The sequence below is a fragment of the Mus caroli genome, unplaced genomic scaffold (assembly GCF_978045245.1).
Source record: "Mus caroli unplaced genomic scaffold, Mus_caroli_1 scaffold_4, whole genome shotgun sequence".
NCBI lineage: Eukaryota > Metazoa > Chordata > Mammalia > Rodentia > Muridae > Mus > Mus caroli.
This window is the reverse complement of record NW_028227259.1, coordinates 35117073-35137321: the sequence shown is the minus strand read 5'-3', so window position 1 is coordinate 35137321 and position 20249 is coordinate 35117073. Positions and strand designations below refer to the sequence as shown.

At 38.5% G+C, this 20249-nt stretch overlaps 1 protein-coding gene across 2 annotated transcripts in view; it reads right to left on the bottom strand.

Annotated features, from left to right (window-relative positions):
- Yes1 (YES proto-oncogene 1, Src family tyrosine kinase) overlaps positions 1-20249 on the bottom strand; it is a 62884-nt gene that overhangs the window by 14128 nt on the left and 28507 nt on the right. For both annotated transcript variants that reach the window (XM_021161697.3, XM_085836587.1), the window contains exons 2-9: positions 19958-20230; positions 15485-15584; positions 9031-9129; positions 7724-7827; positions 7483-7632; positions 3917-4072; positions 3563-3742; positions 124-200 (exon numbers count right to left, since the gene is read on the bottom strand). In XM_021161697.3, the coding sequence (XP_021017356.1) occupies positions 124-200; positions 3563-3742; positions 3917-4072; positions 7483-7632; positions 7724-7827; positions 9031-9129; positions 15485-15584; positions 19958-20222 (1131 nt within the window). In that variant the 5' untranslated portion in view covers positions 20223-20230. The remainder of the gene's footprint in view (positions 1-123; positions 201-3562; positions 3743-3916; positions 4073-7482; positions 7633-7723; positions 7828-9030; positions 9130-15484; positions 15585-19957; positions 20231-20249) is intronic.

Here is a 20249-nt window from a genome sequence, read left to right as displayed (position 1 = left end):
CAATTAAAATTGATATATATGTGTGTGTGTATATATATATATATATATATATATATATAATATATATATGTATGTGTATGTGTATATGTATGTATGTATATATATATATACATATGCAACTACCTGAGCAGCCATATCAACCAGCTGTGGAAGCTTCAAATACTTTCCATCTCCTTCTTTAAGGAAATCTAACAAGCTCCCTGTAAGAGACAGAAAGATATTCTAGAAAAATTCAAACATTACATTAAAATGGAAGTAAGTACTCTTTAAAACCTTAAATCATCAAACCAGCCGGGCAGTGGTGGCGCACACCTTTAATCCCAGCACTTGGAAGGCAGAGGCAGGCGGATTTCTGAGTTCGAGGCCAGCCTGGTCTACAGAATGAGTTCCAGGACAGCCAGGGCTACACAGAGAAACCCTGTCTTGGAAAACCAAAATAAAATAAAATAAAATAAATCATCAAACCACACACACACACACACACTATATATATAGTGTGTGTGTATATAAAAGTTTTTGTATGTGTATATTTGTATTTTGTGTATATATAAAATATATAAAAATGTTTTTCAGCCAACTGGGAATATCCTGGGGTAGTTATAATTACAAAGAGGTGGTCTGATATATAGCTCTTAGTGTTAGGAGATAGCACTATAGGGATAGCAAAGTATGACAAATTCAGCAAAGGTCTGGTTGTTCTCTCTCTACTGTTAGTTAAGATCATACCCAAATCAAGACACACTTTTATAAAAACAAAACAACAAAAAATAAACACACATTTTCATAAGAAGGTTTCAGATTAAAAGACTCAAAAGAGAAATGGCAATTGAATATTTGGTTTGCTGATGGATTGCACACTGGACCAGGGAAGCATAATTGGTAGAACTGGTCAAGAGAGGGAAACAAATTTTCAGGAATGAGAACAACATGAGCAGAACTTATGGGCAAGGCTGGGGCCAGGCTCACTCAGTGGTAGAGCGTGTTCTTATTATATGCAAGACCCTGGGTTTGATTGTCATCACATCAGCAGGAGAAAACACAACACAGAAATCAAGAACAACAAGAAAATCTGTCTGCACATGAAGCAATATAATGACAAAGCACAGGAGGCAATAAGCTTTGATGGGTTGTAAGGGTCTACTGCTAAACAACTAAATAGTAAAATGAGGAATTACTGCATTTTAAAACCAGACAGGTCTTTGTTATATTCTAAATCTCTCACCTGCAAATAATTAATGAAGTTATAGAACAGAATTCTAGCATTTTCTCCCACTTTTAAAGAGTCAATAATTGAGCTACGTAGATGGTCCATTATACTTACCTTCATTTGACTTCTTACACTAGAAATATCTTGATTTAAATGTCTTTCTTGTCCTTTTATCACTTCCTGTCCTACTCTATTTAATGCACTCATTCAATGCCAGAGGTGGAAGGTGTTTGCAGCCCAAACACCTTCCAAAAAAGACACATACTTTGGTACTTTAGGTATATGTTGGTTATCAATTAATAGGCAATTATTTTCAGTCCTTTTAGAGAGATTCCCCCCTCCCCCGTTGCAAATTTATAGTGGGTAGATGCCCCTACCACCACTAGAGGGAACTATATCATCAGCTAAGGTGAACTAATAGAGAAGATGACAAAATAGTAACTAGTTTGATTCAAAAAAGTAAAAAATTTAAATTTAAAAATAGATACAATCCAAATAGGATAGATTCAGGCTAATCAGCATCATTTCATCACTCGCTGGCTCCTATTCTAAAGCATCAATGCCTAGAAATAGTATCAATCTTGCCTGGCTTTGCCCCTGGCTCTAATTAGCTGTTAGGTAAGAGCCCACCTGTGCCTGGGTTGGGGAGGATGAGAAATTTCAAATGACAGCAGGGAAAAAGAGTTTCTAGAAATCCTGTAAGAACTGTATTTATAAAAAATGAGGCAAAAATGATTCCCTCTAATGTTTTTGCCTTAGTGCTATAGATACAGGTTTATCACTTTAATTTAACTTTTCTACTGCCCTAGCAATCTATTTCCTTTAGTTAAATCTACTTTCAAAAGACTCAGGCTGCTTAATTTTCCTTTCAAGTCTCATAAGATCCTGTGGGATAACTAGGAATAAATACTATTCCATTAAAAAAGTATCAAATTTCTTCTTTTCTAACGTCTACAGAAAAATCATGTTAGAAAGACAAAACTCTGAATGTATAAAAATAGAGGAAATAAAAATGGAGGAAAGAGGGCTCAGTAGGTAAAGGTGCCTGCTGCCAAGACTAGTAACCTGACTTTGATCCCAAGACTAAATGCAAACTGTCTTTTGACTTTCACACGTGTCACAGCACACATGGAACCATACATATATACATGCAAAATACACAAATAAATGTCATCTTAAGGGAGAAAAGTAACCAAGCTCTTTGAACTATGAACATTGTGAGTTACAGTAGCAATCTGCCTGCCAGCTAACTCATTGGTACAATCGGGACCTGAGTATTATGGAAGGAACCAATCATCTTTTGGTTGGACTTAAAAGGCCCATTTCAAAAGACAGAACCCATATGACCGTGTTAATGAGGCCATGAACCTCTGAGATCATGGGCCCTAGGGAATATCTACAATTATTCTGTTCAATGAACAAAGCAATAAAAGGACCCCTGACAACATACTGCTATATCCCTAGACAAGTGCATCACGGAACCACCATCAGAGAGACTTTTTGCAGGAGATGGTAATTAACACAAAGAGGCACAACTGAGCAACATGCAGGGTAAGAGATTTTGGAACATTGAGCTCTAAATGAGATCAGGGTTAGACACTCTACATGGATCATACCTCTCCCCGCAAGGCTTAGGGGTCTATGCAAGAGGTGGTGGATGACTCCATGATAGACCCAGCAAATCTGATACACAATGAACTCACAAAGACTGTGAGAGCATGCACAATACATGCACAGTTCACATAGACAAAATCCTAGCACAGAGAAGGCAAAGCACATGGTTCAACTCCTAACCAAGAGCCTATTTGCAATTGACAACTGCTAAGAAAGGGAACAATCAGCTTTTCCAATGGAGAGACACTGAGTACATCAAAAACACCCCAGGGAAGGTTGCATGCTCAGGAACAGTTGGCCAATACAAAATGAACTTCATGTTTTTGTTTTTAATTTTGTGTTGGTCTTTTTTTTTTCTCAGACTTTTTGTCTGTTTGTCTGTCTGTCTTTCTCTGAGAAAGAATATAAAGTTTGGTGGGTGGGTGGATTGAATGGGGATCTGAGAAAGGATATGATATGACTAAGGTATATTGTATGGCTTTTAATCTAAGTAAGAATAAAACTGGGCTGGAGAAATGGCTCAGCAGTTAAGAGCATTGACTGCTCTTCCAGAGGTCCTGAGTTCAAATCCCAGCAACCACATGGTGGCCCACAACCAACTGTAATGAGATCTGACGCCCTCTTCTGGTGTGTCTGAAGACAGCGACAGTGTACTTATATATAATAAATAAATAAATCTTTAAAAAAAAACCCCTAAGTTGTTTCATCATAACACAATCCTTTAAAAAACAATGCACGCACCTTTTGACATAAACTCGGTGACAATATAAATGGGCTCTTCAGAAACAACTGCATAGAGTGGAACAAGTTTATCATGCCTTAGCTTTTTCATTATTTGAGCTTCTTGAAGGAATGCTTCTGGCATCATTGTACCTGGCTTTAGTGTTTTGATTGCTACTTTTGTAGTTCCATTCCATGTTCCTAGGAAAACAATTTATTTTACTTTTTCAATCTGTATTTCAAGGAATATTAGACCAAAATTCAATCAACAATAAAAGTTATACTACATAATAAACTATGTATTGTACATATTTTGCTATTTTAATTTATGGTTCTATAACAAAATGAAGTAACAACAAAGTCCAGGCTTCTTACCCATCCACACTTCCCCAAAGCATCCTTGACCGAGTTTCACCTCTAGTCGCAATGAGTCTCGAGGGATTTCCCAAGCATCTTTGGCCAGACCTTGAGTCTGGGGTTTCACAGTAGGACACACAGTTGTTAACTTGTGGCATAATCCATCAGCATGTTCTAGATAGATAAACAGGGTATACTGTAAATGAATTACTTTTTAAGTCAAATAGAATATTAGTGTGTGTATCATATGATTATTTATTTATTTGATCGATCTCTGAGGTAGATCTCACTATGTAGCCTTGGCTGGCCTGGACTGCACTCAGAGAGAGACTCACCTGCTTCTAGGATTAAAGATATATGCCCAATTTTTCTAAGGAACCGCCAGACTGATTTCCAGAGTGGTCGTACAAGCTTGCAATCCCACCAACAATGGAGGAGTGTTCCTCTTTTTCCACATCCTCGCCAGCATCTGCTGTCACCTGAATTTTTGATCTTAGCCATTCTGACTGGTGTGAGGTGGAATCTCAGGGTTGTTTTGATTTGCATTTCCCTAATGATTAAGGATGTTGAACATTTTTTCAGGTGCTTCTCTGCCATTCGGTATTCCTCAGGTGAGAATTCTTTGTTCAGTTCTGAGCCCCATTTTTTAATGGGGTTATTTGATTTTCTGGAGTCTACCTTCTTGAGTTCTTTATATATATTGGATATTAGTCCCCTATCTGATTTAGGATAGGTAAAGATCCTTTCCCAATCTGTTGGTGGTCTAATTGGACATAGAACTACCGGAGGATCCAGCAATACCTCTCCTGGGCATATATCCAGAAGATGTTCTAACCGGTAAGAAGGACACATGCTCCACTATGTTCATAGCAGCCTTATTTATAATAGCCAGAAGCTGGAAAGAACCCAGATGCCCCTCAACAGAGGAATGGATACAGAAAATGTGGTACATTTACACAATGGAGTACTACTCAGCTATTAAAAAGAATGAATTTATGAAATTCCTAGGCAAATGGATGGACCTGGAGGGCATCATCCAGAGTGAGGTAACACAATCACAAAGGAACTCACACAATATGTACTCACTGATAAGTGGGTATTAGCCCAAAACTTAGGATACCCAAGATATATAATACAATCTGCTAAGCACATGAAACTCAAGAAGAATGAAGACCTAAGTGGGGTCACTGTACCCCTTCTTAGAATTGGGAACAAAACATCCATGGAAGGAGTTACAGAAACAAAGATTGGAGCTGTGACGAAAGGATGGACCATCTAGAGACTGCCATACCCAGGGATCCATCCCATAATCAGCTTCCAAACGCTGACACCATTGCATACACTAGCAAGATTTTGCTGAAAGGACCCTGATATAGCTGTCTCTTGTGAGACTATGCCAGGGCCTAGCAAACACAGAAGTGGAAGCTCACAGTCAGCTAGTGGATGGATCACAGGGCTCCCAGTGGAGGAGCTGGAGAAAGTACCCAAGGAGCTAAAGGGACCTGCAACCCTATAGGTGGTACAACATTATGAACTAACCAGTACCCCGGAGCTCTTGACTCTAGCTGCATATGTAGCAGAAGATGGCCTAATCGGCCATCAATGGAAAGAGAGGCCCATTGGGCTTGCAAACTTTATATGCCCCAATATAGGGGAATGCCAGGGCCCCCCCAAAAAATGGGAATGGGTGGGTAGGGAAATGGGGGAGAGGGGAGAGGGTATGGGGGACTTTTGGGATGGCATTGGAAATGTAATTGAGGAAAATACGTAATAAAATATATTTTAAAAAAAGGTATATGCCACCATACCTGGCTTATTATTTGTTCTTTTAAAAAGCTTGTCATTAAATTAAAATCAGTCTCCTATCAGTTTTACTCTAAAAAGATATGTAGCATGGGAAGCTTTCAATAAGAAGAATGATGAAATATATACAAATGAAACACTTTAGAAATACATTTTATGCTAATATTTACTGAGTATGTATGCTTATGTTATTATGTCAATCAGCATTATATAAATCGGGATTGGAAAAGCTAGAGAACTGTCCCAAGGTCCCAGCTGGTAAATGAGAACACTCAAACACAAGTCTGTCTGTCTCCAAATCTCCACTCTACTTTTTGGCAGGTCCATAGGGTATCTGAGAGTTGAATTCAGTTCTTCCTGTCTTAGCCTTCTAAGTGCTGGGATTACAGACCTGCACCCCAGCTTAAAGCTCCTCTTTTGACCACTAAGATTCATGTAATCCCCAAGGGAGATGCATTATTAGTTGTTATTTCTAATAACAACTAATTTGTAAAACTCTGAAAATCAGGGAAGAAGTTGACATGAGACTGAATTTTAAATAAAGGAGACCGGAAGACAGCCAGTCAGGATACATAACGGCTTGGTTTGTGTACCCTGCTTCTATAAAACTTCTCCCTGTTTTAGGACACATTTCCTCCCATTCTCATCAAGCAGCCACTTAAATCCATTATAACAAAGGCAATTACAAGTAATGCCAGCTCAGTAACACAGTCAATCAATTTCAAACATGTTGTCTGACTTGATAGTTTGTTTGCTGCTAACTGTCACAGAATAACTGCCATGGAAACCTCCCCTCTTGTAGTACTAATTATTTAAAGACTCTCACATGCATTTACATATCTAAATGACAATGAAAAAATTTAAGACACAAAGACTCCAAAATAGAACACTTTTCAAAGGTCCTTGAAAGGCAAGAATGTCTATAGTTGCTAAGTTCACTTTTCTTGGGTAAGAAATGGCATCTTCAAATTGGATTTGGTAGGGTTTATATTTTAGGAGGTCTTAATAGATTCAGTTTCTACAGAAGAAAATCAAAGAAGGCATCTGAGGGCTTTTGACTCTATTCTTTATCTTTCCCTTTTTGCAGTGCTGGGCGGGGGGTGGGGGGTGGGGGTGGGGGGGCACTTCCACACACATAATTAAGCACTTTATCACTAAGCTACAATTCCGGGTCTGAGAAAGCTTTTTTATACTACTACAAGTTAATTTTAGCTACTTAATAAATAAATAAGGTCTTTGCTGTCACACTTTTAAATTTACTGTCACAATCTATCTTAGCATTATATATTATGATCTGGAACTCCAATGTAAATACTGTGCCAGTAAGACATAACAATTTCAATAACAGTCTGATATGAGCATGCAATCCTATAATCCAATTTAGTTTCCGGGTATTATCACTCTTTATTTTTCTGAGTCAGGGTCCTGCTATACTGCCTGTGCAACATGCAAGTCTTGTTCCTCATTTGGAAGCTGGTGCTTGTGGTCAAGCCTGACAACTTAAGTTTCATCCATAGGAGCCACACAGTGCAAGGAGAAAACTGACTCACTCAGTTGTCACCTAACCTTCACACATGTACCCCAGCATGTGTGCATACACACACATTAACATGTATACACAACTAAATAATTTTCAAAAACAAAACAAAAACCCAACCCAGAATACCAACATTCGTTGGGCATTTACTGTGTGTAAATATGAATGAGATTAAAGCTTGACAGACTTGTCTTCACAAAACAGAACATAAGGGATTAATTCCTCCTCTGAAGTGCTCACTTACCTGTGTAGTGCTTCACCAGCTTCTGCAGTGTATCAAACTGAGCTCTGGTCGTGATGTAGTAGCCACCATTGTCAAGTTTTCTGATCTTGTAATGCTTCACATTGTCACCCCTCACCTCATCCCAATCACGGATTGAGAGGGAGTAAGCACCTGGGGAGGGAGGGGGATGGGCACAGTCACTCCAGCTTCCCCCAAACTATGGGGAAGGTATTCTAGGCACATGATAATATAATAACCATACCTTTAGTAGTTTCACTTTCTCTTACTAAGAAAATACCTCGCTGATTCCCAGGATTCAGAAGTAATCTTTCGGCATCTTTTCTCCCCATTTTGCCAAAATACCATCTAAAAAAATTAGTGATATTTTGATTTGGAAAGATGAGGGTCAAAAAAATTACATACATGTATCAATAAGAATGGTGTATGATAGTTTGGCAGTGGGGTGCACAACTTAATTCCAGCACTTGGGAGGCAGAACAGGTAGATCTCTGAGTTTGAGGCCAGCCTGGTCTACAGAGAAAGTTCTAAGACAGTCAAGGCTACACAGAGAAACCCTGTCTTGAAAACAAAGACAAGCTGGGCGGTGGTGGCACACGCCTTTAATCCCAGCACTTAGGAGGCAGAGGCAGGTAGATTTCTGAGTTCGAGGAGAGCCAGCCTGGTCTACAAAGTGAGTTACAGGACAGCCAGGACCACACAGAGAAACCCTGTCTCAAAAAAACAAAAAACAAAAAAGAATGGAGTGTGATAGAAAACATGACAAGGAATAGCTGTAAATTAAATATAATAATAAATATAAAAATAACAAATTAAAAATAAATATGAATATTAAATCAAATATAAAGACATATTAACTAGGGAAATATCCTCTGATAGTTTTTCCATGTACTATCTACTCAACATGTCTCTTAAATTCTCGTTACCAGCCAGAAAAACAGTAAAACAGAAAAGGAAAGACAAAATACAGGTAGAAAAATCTGTCAGTGACAGCGAAATAACTCTTTGGAAACAATGTGATCACCTGTATTCAGTAAGACGCAAGTATGTAATATCAAAATTATAGGTAATTCCAAATCTGTGTTGGTTTGATTTAACAAAGTTTAGTGACAAAAATGACAGTCACGGCTGTGGGAAAGTTTACAGAACACTGAAGAAGACAAAACAAACAAACAAAGAATAACAAAAGTAATAGGAGAAAGAGAGCACTCTTATGACTTATATCAGTAAAAACAAACAGCACAACTGTATACTCTGTGCAAGGAGCTGAAAAGACAGTCTGTGGCATACAAAAGAATGAATTTTTAAAATAAGCAGAAAAATAAAGGAAAGATATTAAATATAATGTGGAATGATTAATGCAGCTTTACTTACTGTGTGTTTCTGAGCAGATAGAATATTAATTATTAATTCTCAAAGAGCATTTGTTAATATGATACATTAGCTGTTTCAGACTAGCATATAACCGTGTGTAAAGTCTGGCTACATAGAATGTGCATTAAAACATTTTAAAAGTCAAAATAATTAATAAAATATGAAGTAACAACATACTCTTCTGCCTGAATGGAATCTGCAGGCACTACGTAATTGCTAGGGATATAACCACTCTTTCCGGTAGCAATTGATCTTGCTTCCCACCAGTCTCCTTCCCTGCAACACACAAAAAACCAACAATCACCATAATGTAGACCCTTATCTAAGGTGTAATTTCTTATCTCAAGCAAAGATCAGAAACCATTTCCATTTTTTATGGATTAATCGGACTAAGAATTGAACTCAAATGAACAATATTTTTAAAAGCCAGTTACATGAATTAAGGCAATTAAGTCCACACAAAGCACAACTGTTCTAAACCAACAGTAGTAACAAAAAAAAAAAAACCCTAAATATTGCACCTTGAATTCTACTTACCTTTATGTTCTTTCAACTAAAACTAGTAAAACTATGTTCAATAAATACATTTATTAAATTTTAAATAAATTTTATTTGCATGTCATATATAATACTCCCTCCCATTTAAAGGATAACATTTAAGGGTTTTAATATATTCAGAGTTGTGCAGTCATCAAAATAATTCATTATAGAACATTTCACCATCTTAAAAACCCTGGTGTGATGGCTTGTATATTCTTGGGCCAGGGAGTGGCACCATTTGGAGGTGTGGCCTTGTTGGAGTAGGTGTGTCACTATGGGCGTGGGCTTAAGATCCTAGTTGCCTGGAAGTCAGTCTTCCACTATCAGCCTTTAGATGAAGATATAGAACTCTCAGCTCTGCCTGCGCCATGCCTGGATGGATACTGCCATGCTCCCACCTTGATGATAATGGACTTAACCTCTGAACCTGTAAGCCAGCCCCAATTAAATGTTGTTTTTATAAGACTTGCCTTGGTCATGGTATCTGTTCACAGCAGTAAAACCCTAACTAAGACAGAAGTTGGTACCAGGGAGTGGGGTATTGCTGTGATAGGCCTGACCATGCTTTTATTTGAAAGAATGTAGATTTTGGGACTTTGGATTTGGAAGGCAGTAGAATGCTTTAAATGGGGCTTACTGGGTCATCCTAGTAGGAATATGGAAGACTTTGTTGCTGGGAGTGATTTGAACTGTGTTGACCTTGCCCAAGAGATTTCAAAGGGGAAGAATTTCAGATGTGGCATAAAGACTGTTTTGTAGTATTTTGGTGAAGAATGTGGCTACTTTTTGCCCTTGTCTGAAAAGTCTGCCTGAGGTTAAGGTGAAGAGACTCAGATTAATTGCACTGTCAAAGGAAGTTTCAAAGAAGCCCAGCAGAGACTTTGTTCTCTGGTTAAGTCTTATGAAGAGAAGTTTGAACAAGCATAGCAAGCTTAGAAAGGAAAAATATAAAATACATGGTTCGAGTATTAAAGGAGTACCAGGAAGTGAAATGGAGCAAAATCCTGTGTTCTAGGAGATAACAGATTAAGGGAGTGGGACCTTGGGGCAAGATCCTACCCAGCTAAATTTAGATCCAGGCATGGTGGTACACACCTTAATCCCAAAAGACGGGCATGCTGATCTCTGCGTTCAAGGTCAATATCCAGAGCAAGAACCAGGATAGACAAGCTTAGGCACTGAAGGATTTAGAAAACATAAAGCCAGTGATAATGTAATAGTAAAAGGGGGTCACGTTCTAGTTCCTGCAAGCAGCAGAACTCGGCAGCTTCAGCCATGTGGCTCTGGCTCTAGAGTTAAGAATGGAAGGAACTACTGGGAAAATTGATGTTGGTTAGCTGGAGCTAAGAAATTAGCAGTGATTAAGAAGAGATCAGCGTCACTGAAATGAAATCTTCTGGGAAGTGTTTTCTGTGAGCACATAGAAGCTGTGTTCCAGAGATAGCCAAGGTTGGACCTCCCACTGCAGCTGAACTTGGTAATGGGAAAGAGTCACCCAGGTGGTACTGGTTTTGAAAGCATGAAGGGGTTATGAAGAGCAGCTGAGGCATGACACTGTGAGAGGCCGTGGGAGGTCATTGGTGAAGGTGCAGCCTCAGTTGTAGTTGATGGCCCAGGACTGAGGGGGTCTTGCAAAGAATTTGAGGCTTGGCACCCTGAAGAGAGCCTATGAGAAGTTATTGGTGAAGCCTAGTTGGAGTGGAACGCCCCAGTGTATTGGAGATGTCAATACCATGGAATGATCACCAAGAACAGCAGCTGTAGTGGAGTGGATCAACCTGAGCATAGAGTGCTACAGAGGACCGAGCTGGAGAAGTTATGCCAGCCCTTAGGAGGAGTCCAAAAGATCAAGTGGAATCCCAGACACTGAAACAAGAAGCTGTTGCCGTTGAAATTGCTTTGAAGAATCAAAGATGTTAAATATGGCAGAGCCATGGGATACATGCTGAGGAAAGCTGCTAACAGGGAGTGGAACCAGCGCGGAAGAAAGCAGTTTGTTGCAGTCAACAAAGATGAAAAAGGAGCGGAGATCTGAAGACCGATTTGACGTCAGCCATGGAGATACAGAGTTTGGAGTTTGCCCAGCTGGTTTCCTGCCTTGCTTTGGGGATTACAGTTAAGTGATTGGATGAATCTCAGAAGAGACCTTGAACTTTGGACTTTTAACATTGTTGAGACTGCTACAGACTATGAGGACTTTAAAAGTTGGACTAAATACATTTTGCACTATGCTATGTTTAAGTATGGCCCCCCCTAAAGACTCATGTGTTTGAACAAGTCTATGGGGGCCAGGGAGTGGAATGTGATGGTTTGTATATTCTTGGGCCAGGAAGTGGCACCATTTGGAGGTGTGGCCTTGTTGGAATAGGTGTGTCACTGTGGGCGTGGGCTTAAGATCCTCACCCTAGTTGCCTGGAAGTCAGTCTTCCACTAGCAGCCTCTGGACACCATGACTTGCCTTGGTCATGGTGTCTGTTCACAGCAGTAAAACCCTAACTAAGACACCTGGGCTAGCAAGATAGCTCAGCAGGAGAATTCACTTGCCATGTAAGCTAAAACCCTACATTTAACCCCCACAGACAGTATAAAGGAGGAAGGTGAGACCCAAGTACACCAAGTTGTCTTCTGGCCTCCACATGTGCCCATATACACACTAATAAATAAATAAATAAATAAATAAATAAATAAATAAATAGTTGAAAAAAGCCAGCCCATGCCAACATGTCACTCACAGCCCCACCCTCACCCCCACACTCTCTTTAAGAAGCCTTTATGAATATGCTTATCATGGAAGATGGGGCCATTTATGAAGTATTTTTGTGACTGCTGTCTTAGAATATTATTAAGGTTCATCCATATTTTAGCCCCTATCATGTTTTTTTGTTGTTGCTACCAAATGCTTATAAAAGTATAACTTTTTAAGTCACTTTAGGAAAAACAAAGGTTTTAGCATTCTTAAAGCAAAAAACTTAACAGTGAATAATAACAATTCAAAGTTGAATTTTGAGAGCTGGAGAAATGGTTTAGTGGGTAAAAGGCCCAGGCTTACATGGGGTAAACAGAAAACCTACTTCCAAAAATTGTCCTCTGATTTCCACGTATATACCATGGTACACATGTATCCGTATGTTTGTTTTCTCTTATAGTAAGTAAAAATATTTGTCTGCTTCTTTCTCTCACAATAAGTAAAACAACTATTTCTTTTTAAAAGATGATGTTTCTAGTGGTGGTGACATAAGCCTACGATCTAGCACCCAGGAGATGGAAGCAGGACAACAGTGAGTTTAAAGTTAGACTCGGCCATATAGCAAGACCCAGATTCAAATAAAACAAACATGTATGCTTCTAAAATGTTATCCAAAAAACTGGTATCAGTTTAATACTATGATTCAAAACATGAGAACTATATATTGTTTATAATATATTGACCTTGGCTTTTCCAAAATTTCTAATTTGCTAAACACGTGAAACTCAAGAGGAATGAAGACCAAAGTGTGGACACTTTGCCCCTTCTTAGAATTGGGAACAAATCACCCATGGAAGGAGTTACTGAGACAAAGTTTGGAGCTGAGACAAAAGGATGGACCATCTAGAGACTGCCATATCCAGGGATCCATCCCATAATCAGCTTCCAAACGCTGACGCCATTGCATACACTAGCAAGATTTTGCTGAAAGGACCCAGATATAGCTGTTTCTTATGAGACTATGCTGGGGCCTTGCAAACACAGAAGTGGATGCCCACAGTCAGCTATTGGATGGATCACAGGGCCCCCAATGGTGGAGCTAGAGAAAGTAACCAAGGAGCTAAAGGGATCTGCAACCCTATAGGAGGAATAACAATATGAACTACCCAGTACCCCCCAAGAGCTTGTGTCTCTACCTGCATATGAATCAGAAGATGGCCTAGTCGGCCATCAGTGGAAAGAGAGGCCCATTGGTCATGCAAACTTTATCTGCCTCAGTACAGGGGAACGCCAGGGCCAAGAAGTGGGAGTGGGTGGGTGGGGGAGCGTGTGAGGGACTTTTGGGATAGCATTGGAAATGTAAACGAAATAAATACCTTATAAAAAAATAATACAAAAAAGTATCTCTAATGATATATGTGATTTACTATTTGCATGCATTGTCCAAACTAAAACTTTTATAAATGTTCTAAGTGAATTTATTCTCTTTAAAAAGTGAATTAAGAAAGCTTTTGGTAATTAAACTATTTGCGAACAGATACTTTGATTACTAGTATCCTAGAATATATTAAATCCTTTCATATATAAAAGCAGAAAACTAAATTACAAAGTCTTACTCTGTAGCCCTTGCTGGCTTATAGAACCTGTGGCAGTCCTGTCTTAAACTAAAATTTTGTATTTGATCTTCGTTAGCATTCTCTGAATCACCCAGTTACTAAATGCAATACAAACAACAGTTCTTTTTATTTTTTTAAGTTTTATTTATTTATTTTATGTATGTGGGTACACTGTTACTGTCTTCAGACACACCAGAAGAGGGTATCATATCCCCATTACAGATGGTTGTGAGGCACCATGTGGTTGTTAGGAATTGAACTCAGGACCTCTGGAAGAGTAGTCACTGCTCGTAATCGCTGAGCCATCTCCTCAGCCCCAACAGCAATTCTTAAGCTCAAGAACTGACTCTGGAACATGGTTGGCCATTTTGATCGTATTAACACTGTGACACTTTGGAGTTGATGAATCTTTATTATGTTCATAAGCAGAATTTAACCAGTATCTCTGGCATGTACCCTGGTGACAGTAACCACACTCCCACCCTGACTGTGACAACCAAAAATATCTCTAAACACTGCTAAATACCTTCTGTGTCATTCTGCCTCAAGTTGAGAACCAACTTGGTCTAAAAGAATGACAAGTAAGTTAAAAATGATAATTTACAATGTGACGACAGCCATGGCTGAGGTTTGTAGAGTATCATGTAAACCACCTAAGAGAAACACTGCATATAGCAGCAGGAGAGAGAAAAGGCAAGTAGAGGAACCGTGGAAAAAACAAACCAGAGAACTATCTTCTAAAGGATGAGGAGGTCTAACTTAAAGGGGAAAGAAACAAGGGCTCAGGACAGCATAGAGACAGAACACTAGCTCTGGACTATCCCATCATAAACAAGCAACCCTTCCACCCCACCAAAAAAGAAAGAAAAAGTCATTCCAGAAAAAGAATTAGTATATGTAAAGGTATAAAAAAGGTAGAAAATACTGCAAATTGTAAATACTTCATTATGGCTGGATGGTAGAATGAGAAAGGATAGAAACACAGGGCAAATTCTCAGTGACTATTATTGTTGTTGTTGCTCTTTTTAAATCTTTATGGCCATCGTTAGCTATTGAAGGTTCTTAAGGCAAAGAGACACAATCACAGTTCATGTTTATATTCTAGAACAGTAAGAAAGTGATAACAGATGGTAAACAAGAATGGAGGGAAAGATGACTAGAAGCAGAGGCCATAAGTGTGTGCTTTGAGAAGTTACAGAGTGGTTGCTATGCTTGCTAATGAAATTACAAAATCTGCTGCGTAACAAGCATCAAATTTTCTATGGCAGACCAATAAATGACAAAGTCTAAGGGTAACATGGGAAAAGCACAATTTGGTAAGTTTCAGAGTGAAAAGGTTCCATATCCAGCACCCTCATAAGGTATTTTAAGTCATCTGATATTTATATAACTACAGATTTCTCTTCCTTTTTTACAAGGAGCATCATTTTGGAGACAGGAACTTGACATATATGTAGCCCATGATGACCTAGAATTCACTATGCAACTTAGACTAACCTCAAACTGAAGATCTTCTTGTCTTAGCCTCTCCAGTCACGGGGTTATAGATATATACCATCACACCCACAACTCTTTGTTCTAAAATCTCAATTGTTTACAGACTAACTCCATGAGTATGACTTGCAAAACAGTAACTTCTGCCTATAGCAATGTATCTCAAGGTAAATGCATCATCCAACACAGGGACAAAGATTCATACCCCACCACTCGCATCTCTGTATCATCAACTCCATCAGTGGTCCAATGTAGAGACCAGGTTTCTCTCTTAGAAAATACACACAAAACTTACGTATTGTTAATTATTTGAAATCTTTCACCCTTCTTAAAGGAAAGGTCTTCTGTAGTTCTAGCTTCATAATCATATAAGGCCACAAATATAGTGACACCACCTGGCATGGGGAAAAAAAGACCAAGGTAAATGATGAATTCATAAAAGAAATAAACAACCATTGCCAGTAGAAGCTGAAGCTCGTTTCCCCCTTGCTCTAGGATTCATTTTTAGAAGTTAGAGTATGAGTAGATGTTTTCCTAAGGCTTCCAGTGAAACCATTGTACTGCATAAATTCTAAAATTCCATAAACTCTGAAAAAATGTAATTTCACTTAAGAAGCAACATTTCTGGCTTGAAAAGGCAGCCACACTGCAGATCAGTTCTTTTGAAGGGAAAGCACACAGACTACTGGCACTTATCTTCAATTCCTTATCCACAACAGCAGGGAATTTCTGTCTATAACCATTAACAGCAATCATTAAGGTTTTCTTAAGGTTCACTTTATACTTGAAAATGTTCTATTTGTCTTCAAGGTTAAAGGTATGGCTAGTATGAATTATATGGTACAAACTCAAAAAAATAGTTGTCAGATATAGCAATGTGTGAATATACTTAAAAGATGAACATATTTAACATCTAATATATATTTGCAATTAGAATAACAGCAGATATATAAAATAAAAATAACACTGCACTGTTTAAAATACTTCAAAGCAGTCTTAAAAATTCATTATGGCAATTTTAAAAGATAGAGATTATCAATTATAATAAAATGTTTTGAAACATAAATTACAGAATGGTAAATCAACCTACATCATAATATTCATTTTTTGAGGGGGCAGAAAACTTAAAATCTACTTTTACCAACTTTCAATACAATTTGTTGTTTTTAAGCAGAGTCACAAGGTTGTACAATAGAATTCTTTAATTTGTTTCCTCTCAAAATTTGTATCTTTTTTACCAACTTTTCCTGAGAAGGATAGGAAAGGTTCAAATCCTTAGCCTCCTACATGCAAAGTTAGTCTATCAGTGAGCTATACTTCTAGACTTGACCATCAATGAATATATTCTTTATGAGACAAAGCCTCACTGTGTGGACCAGGCCTGAATCCAGCTCATAGAGATCTACCTGCATCTGCCGCCTGAGTACTGGGATTAAAAATGTGTTGCTACTACATCCAGTTTTGAACAACATAGTCTTAACTCAATTATGTATAAATTCTATCTACTACAATTCAATATTGACTTGGTGTATTCATTGTTAGTTTATAGACATCAGTACTTCTAAGGAATGGGAGAGAGAAAAAGCAGGCAGTAAAATTACAAATGAGTGATAAGTCCAAATACCGTGACATGGAAATGAATTATAAAACTTGCCGCCTCTAAATATCAAGTAGTAGATAGAAAAGCACAGGTGTAAGGACACATTTCATACACAGCACCAGCTCACTTGGCTGGCTTCTCCCCTCAGTTGTAGTCATCAATCAACTTGCTTATTTGACATGTCTACTTTACTGTCTAGTGAACATTTAAAATTTATTTAAAAAAAACGAAGCTCTTGGATGTTCTTCTATAATCTCTATTTGCCCAACTCATTTCCCTCTAAGCAAAGGGAAGACTATTAGTTCTAGCTCTAAAATGGATGGTTTACTTACTTCCCCACTTCTACTGTGGCCATGTCTCACTAGGAACGAACGCTGGCACCAGAAACTACCTTCTACTGCTCCGACTCTCCTCCACTACCATCCATTCTGCACACAGCTGCTAGAGGGAGTTTTAAATATTGTTCAAGATTTACTTTTATTTAAGTATCTATGTGTCTGAGTATAAGCCATGTGTATGCAGGTGCCTGAGGAGCCAAAGGAGGGTGTCGGACCCTCCTCTGAGCTGGAGTTACAGGCAGTGTTGAGCTGCCTGACGTGGGTACTAAGAACCTAACTAGGGTCCTGTAGAAGAGCATCAGTGCTCTCAATACTTGAGCCCAGCGTTACAGCCCCTATATTGCTTTTAGAGAGCAAAATCCTTTCTTTAAATCTAAAAGCTTCTTTATAGCTTGCAATAACACTCTAACTCATTCCTACAGTCTATGGTCCTTAATACTAACTACAGTGTCCTTCCTGTCTGTCTAGTCTTATACAAGTCTCCCATCTGTGTACACTGGTCTTCAAAAGTTCCAAGTCTATTTACTTCTTGAACTTTGTGTTTGTTATTTTTGTTATTTTGTTCTTTCCTTAGCTCTACAAATAGGTTTTATCTATCAATCAAATATCAATTCAAGAGATTTCTTCCTAAGGTGGCTTTCTGTGCCAACTACAGGGCCTTCACCAATCATCTTGTTTTTGCCATCACAATACTTAAGCACCAGTATTGATTACTGTTTAGTTGCTTATTCCCTAATTATTATTCAACTATTATAATGTAAACTCCACCAGGTTCAGAAGCTTGGTTTGTGTTACTCACCGCTCTATACCTTGTATCAGACACTGTTGTTGTTGGGTTTTTTCAGCTATTAGATAGACATCTATGAATGAGGTATTTCACATAAGAAAATTGCGTTAAGTATTGGGAGTGAATCTGGGAAGAGTTGTGGGGTGGATTGTGAGAGGTGAAAATGATCAAAATACATTGTATGCATGCATGAAATTTGCAATGAATAAAAATGCTGTATTTTTAAAAATTGCTTTAACTAAAAAATGTCTTTTTATATCAACATTTATTTACTCTAGCCATTTTGAATTACTACCTTTCCCAAGTAATTTCAAGGTTTGTGTTAATAACTATCAGAAATAGAACCATGGTCTTTGATTACTTTTAGTATTTACAGCTGGGAGGCTGAAATTAGGACTGTGATTGACTGTGATGTCTACCACTTTTCAAATGCTATCTAAATAGACTCAGTGTATGGCAGTCCTCTGCCTACTGCTCCTGCTCCTGAGGTGCAGACTGGGAAAGAGCAATGTTCATATAGTCCATGCTTGGAGAAAAATGACGTTCCTCCTTTGGGGGCTGCAGACCCTTCAGCTCCTTGGAAACTTTCTCTAGCTCCTTCATAGGGGACCCTAGGCTCAGTCCAATGGACAGCTGTGAGCATCCACTTCTGTATATGCCAGGCACTAGCAGAGCCTCTCAGGAGAGAGCTATATCTTGCCAGGGCCAGAAAGCAGGAGTGGGTGAGTTGGTGAGCAGGGGGAGGGAGAGGATATGAGGGAAGGGAGTTTGTGGAGAGGAAACCAGGTACAGGGATAACATTTGAAATGTAAATAAAGAAAATACCAATAAAAAAGTCTCTTTTGTCCCCACTAATGATTAATAAAGACATGAGCCATTCCATTCCTTGGTAGCTGTTTACACCCAAGGCTAAGAAGGGCATCCCAAGATTAAAGAAGGGATAAAAGTAACTGCATGCCTTCCGGACATCATGGACCTCTCTCTTACATCAGGGAATCCCAAAGCTCATTCTTTTCTAAGCCAGCTGTGCTTTGTTATTTCAAGAGAAAAGAGTCCTAATATAAGATGCTGGGCAAAAGATCTTATTTCTTTCTTTTTAAAGTCTATACTTTTAGGACTTCTTGAGTCCATAGCAACTATCACTTCTTGCCATCCTCTGAAAGAAAATGACAATGTTATAAATGGAGTTCTGGATTAGGGTACCAAATCTGTTGCTTATCAACTGTGACTCTGGAGGAAAACTACCTTAACTATGAACTGTAGGACTTTCCTTTTTAAAATCCATACCTGGACCAGTGAAATGGCTCAACTACTAAAGGTGCTTGCTGTCAACACTGATGACCTCAGTGTTGATCCTCAGAACCAATATGGTAGATTCCTGCAAACTGTCCTCTGACTTCCACATATATATTATGAGGCATGGAAGAGCACACAAAATAAATAAATTAATAAAGCCACTATCTGATAGAAAGAGTGTGCTACTGTTACTAAACTGATGTGTAATTAACACTTATTAAATAATAGAGCACTCGATAGCACTTTACAGTTGTCACTTGCTGAGGAAAAAAAAGGATTCTTTTAAATCTGTTTTCCCAGTATCCGCCACATAGTAGCTGCTCAATAATTATTTGGATACTAAGTTAATGAAACACTTTATGGTAGAATTTCAGTAAATAGTCATTATTACCAAATTTCTCAGAATCCTATATATACATTAAGACTCCGGAGCTAGAAATAAGCTTCATGGCGACACTTAACTAGCATGTTATGGTAACTAGCATGTTATGGTAGAGGCCTTGCTTTTGATTCCCAGTTCTACAAAAAAAAAAAAAAAAAAAGAAAAAACTAAAAATTCGAGGATGGTGGGTACACAGTGGGATCCTACCTCAAAAATGAAAGCCTGCCCTTTGTTAGAGAGTTTATTTGCTCACACAACATTTTGGGAAGTCTGCTAACAAGGTTGTTTTTTCCCTAGCAGTGGCCAGATTTGAAGTATGTAAAGCCCAAGGTTATATTTTCTGCAACTATCCATTTAAATCTCACCTGTTAAACCTGTAGGATATGAACTTGACACCACTGAGAATGAGGAAGACGCTCCTCCGAAAGGAGTCACCCCTGAGGACCCTCCAAAGGGTGTCATGGAAAGACTGTTAAAATTAACTGCTGCTCCCTTTGTGGAAGAGGTCGGGGCAACTGTAGCATGTTCCACTCCATAATGACTGGCACTTGGGCTTACAGGCTCTGAAAGATTTTCCGGTGTGTATTTAATGGCTGGACTTTTGTTTTCTTTACTTTTAATGCAGCCCATTATCAAATCTGCAGAGGCAATAAGGTA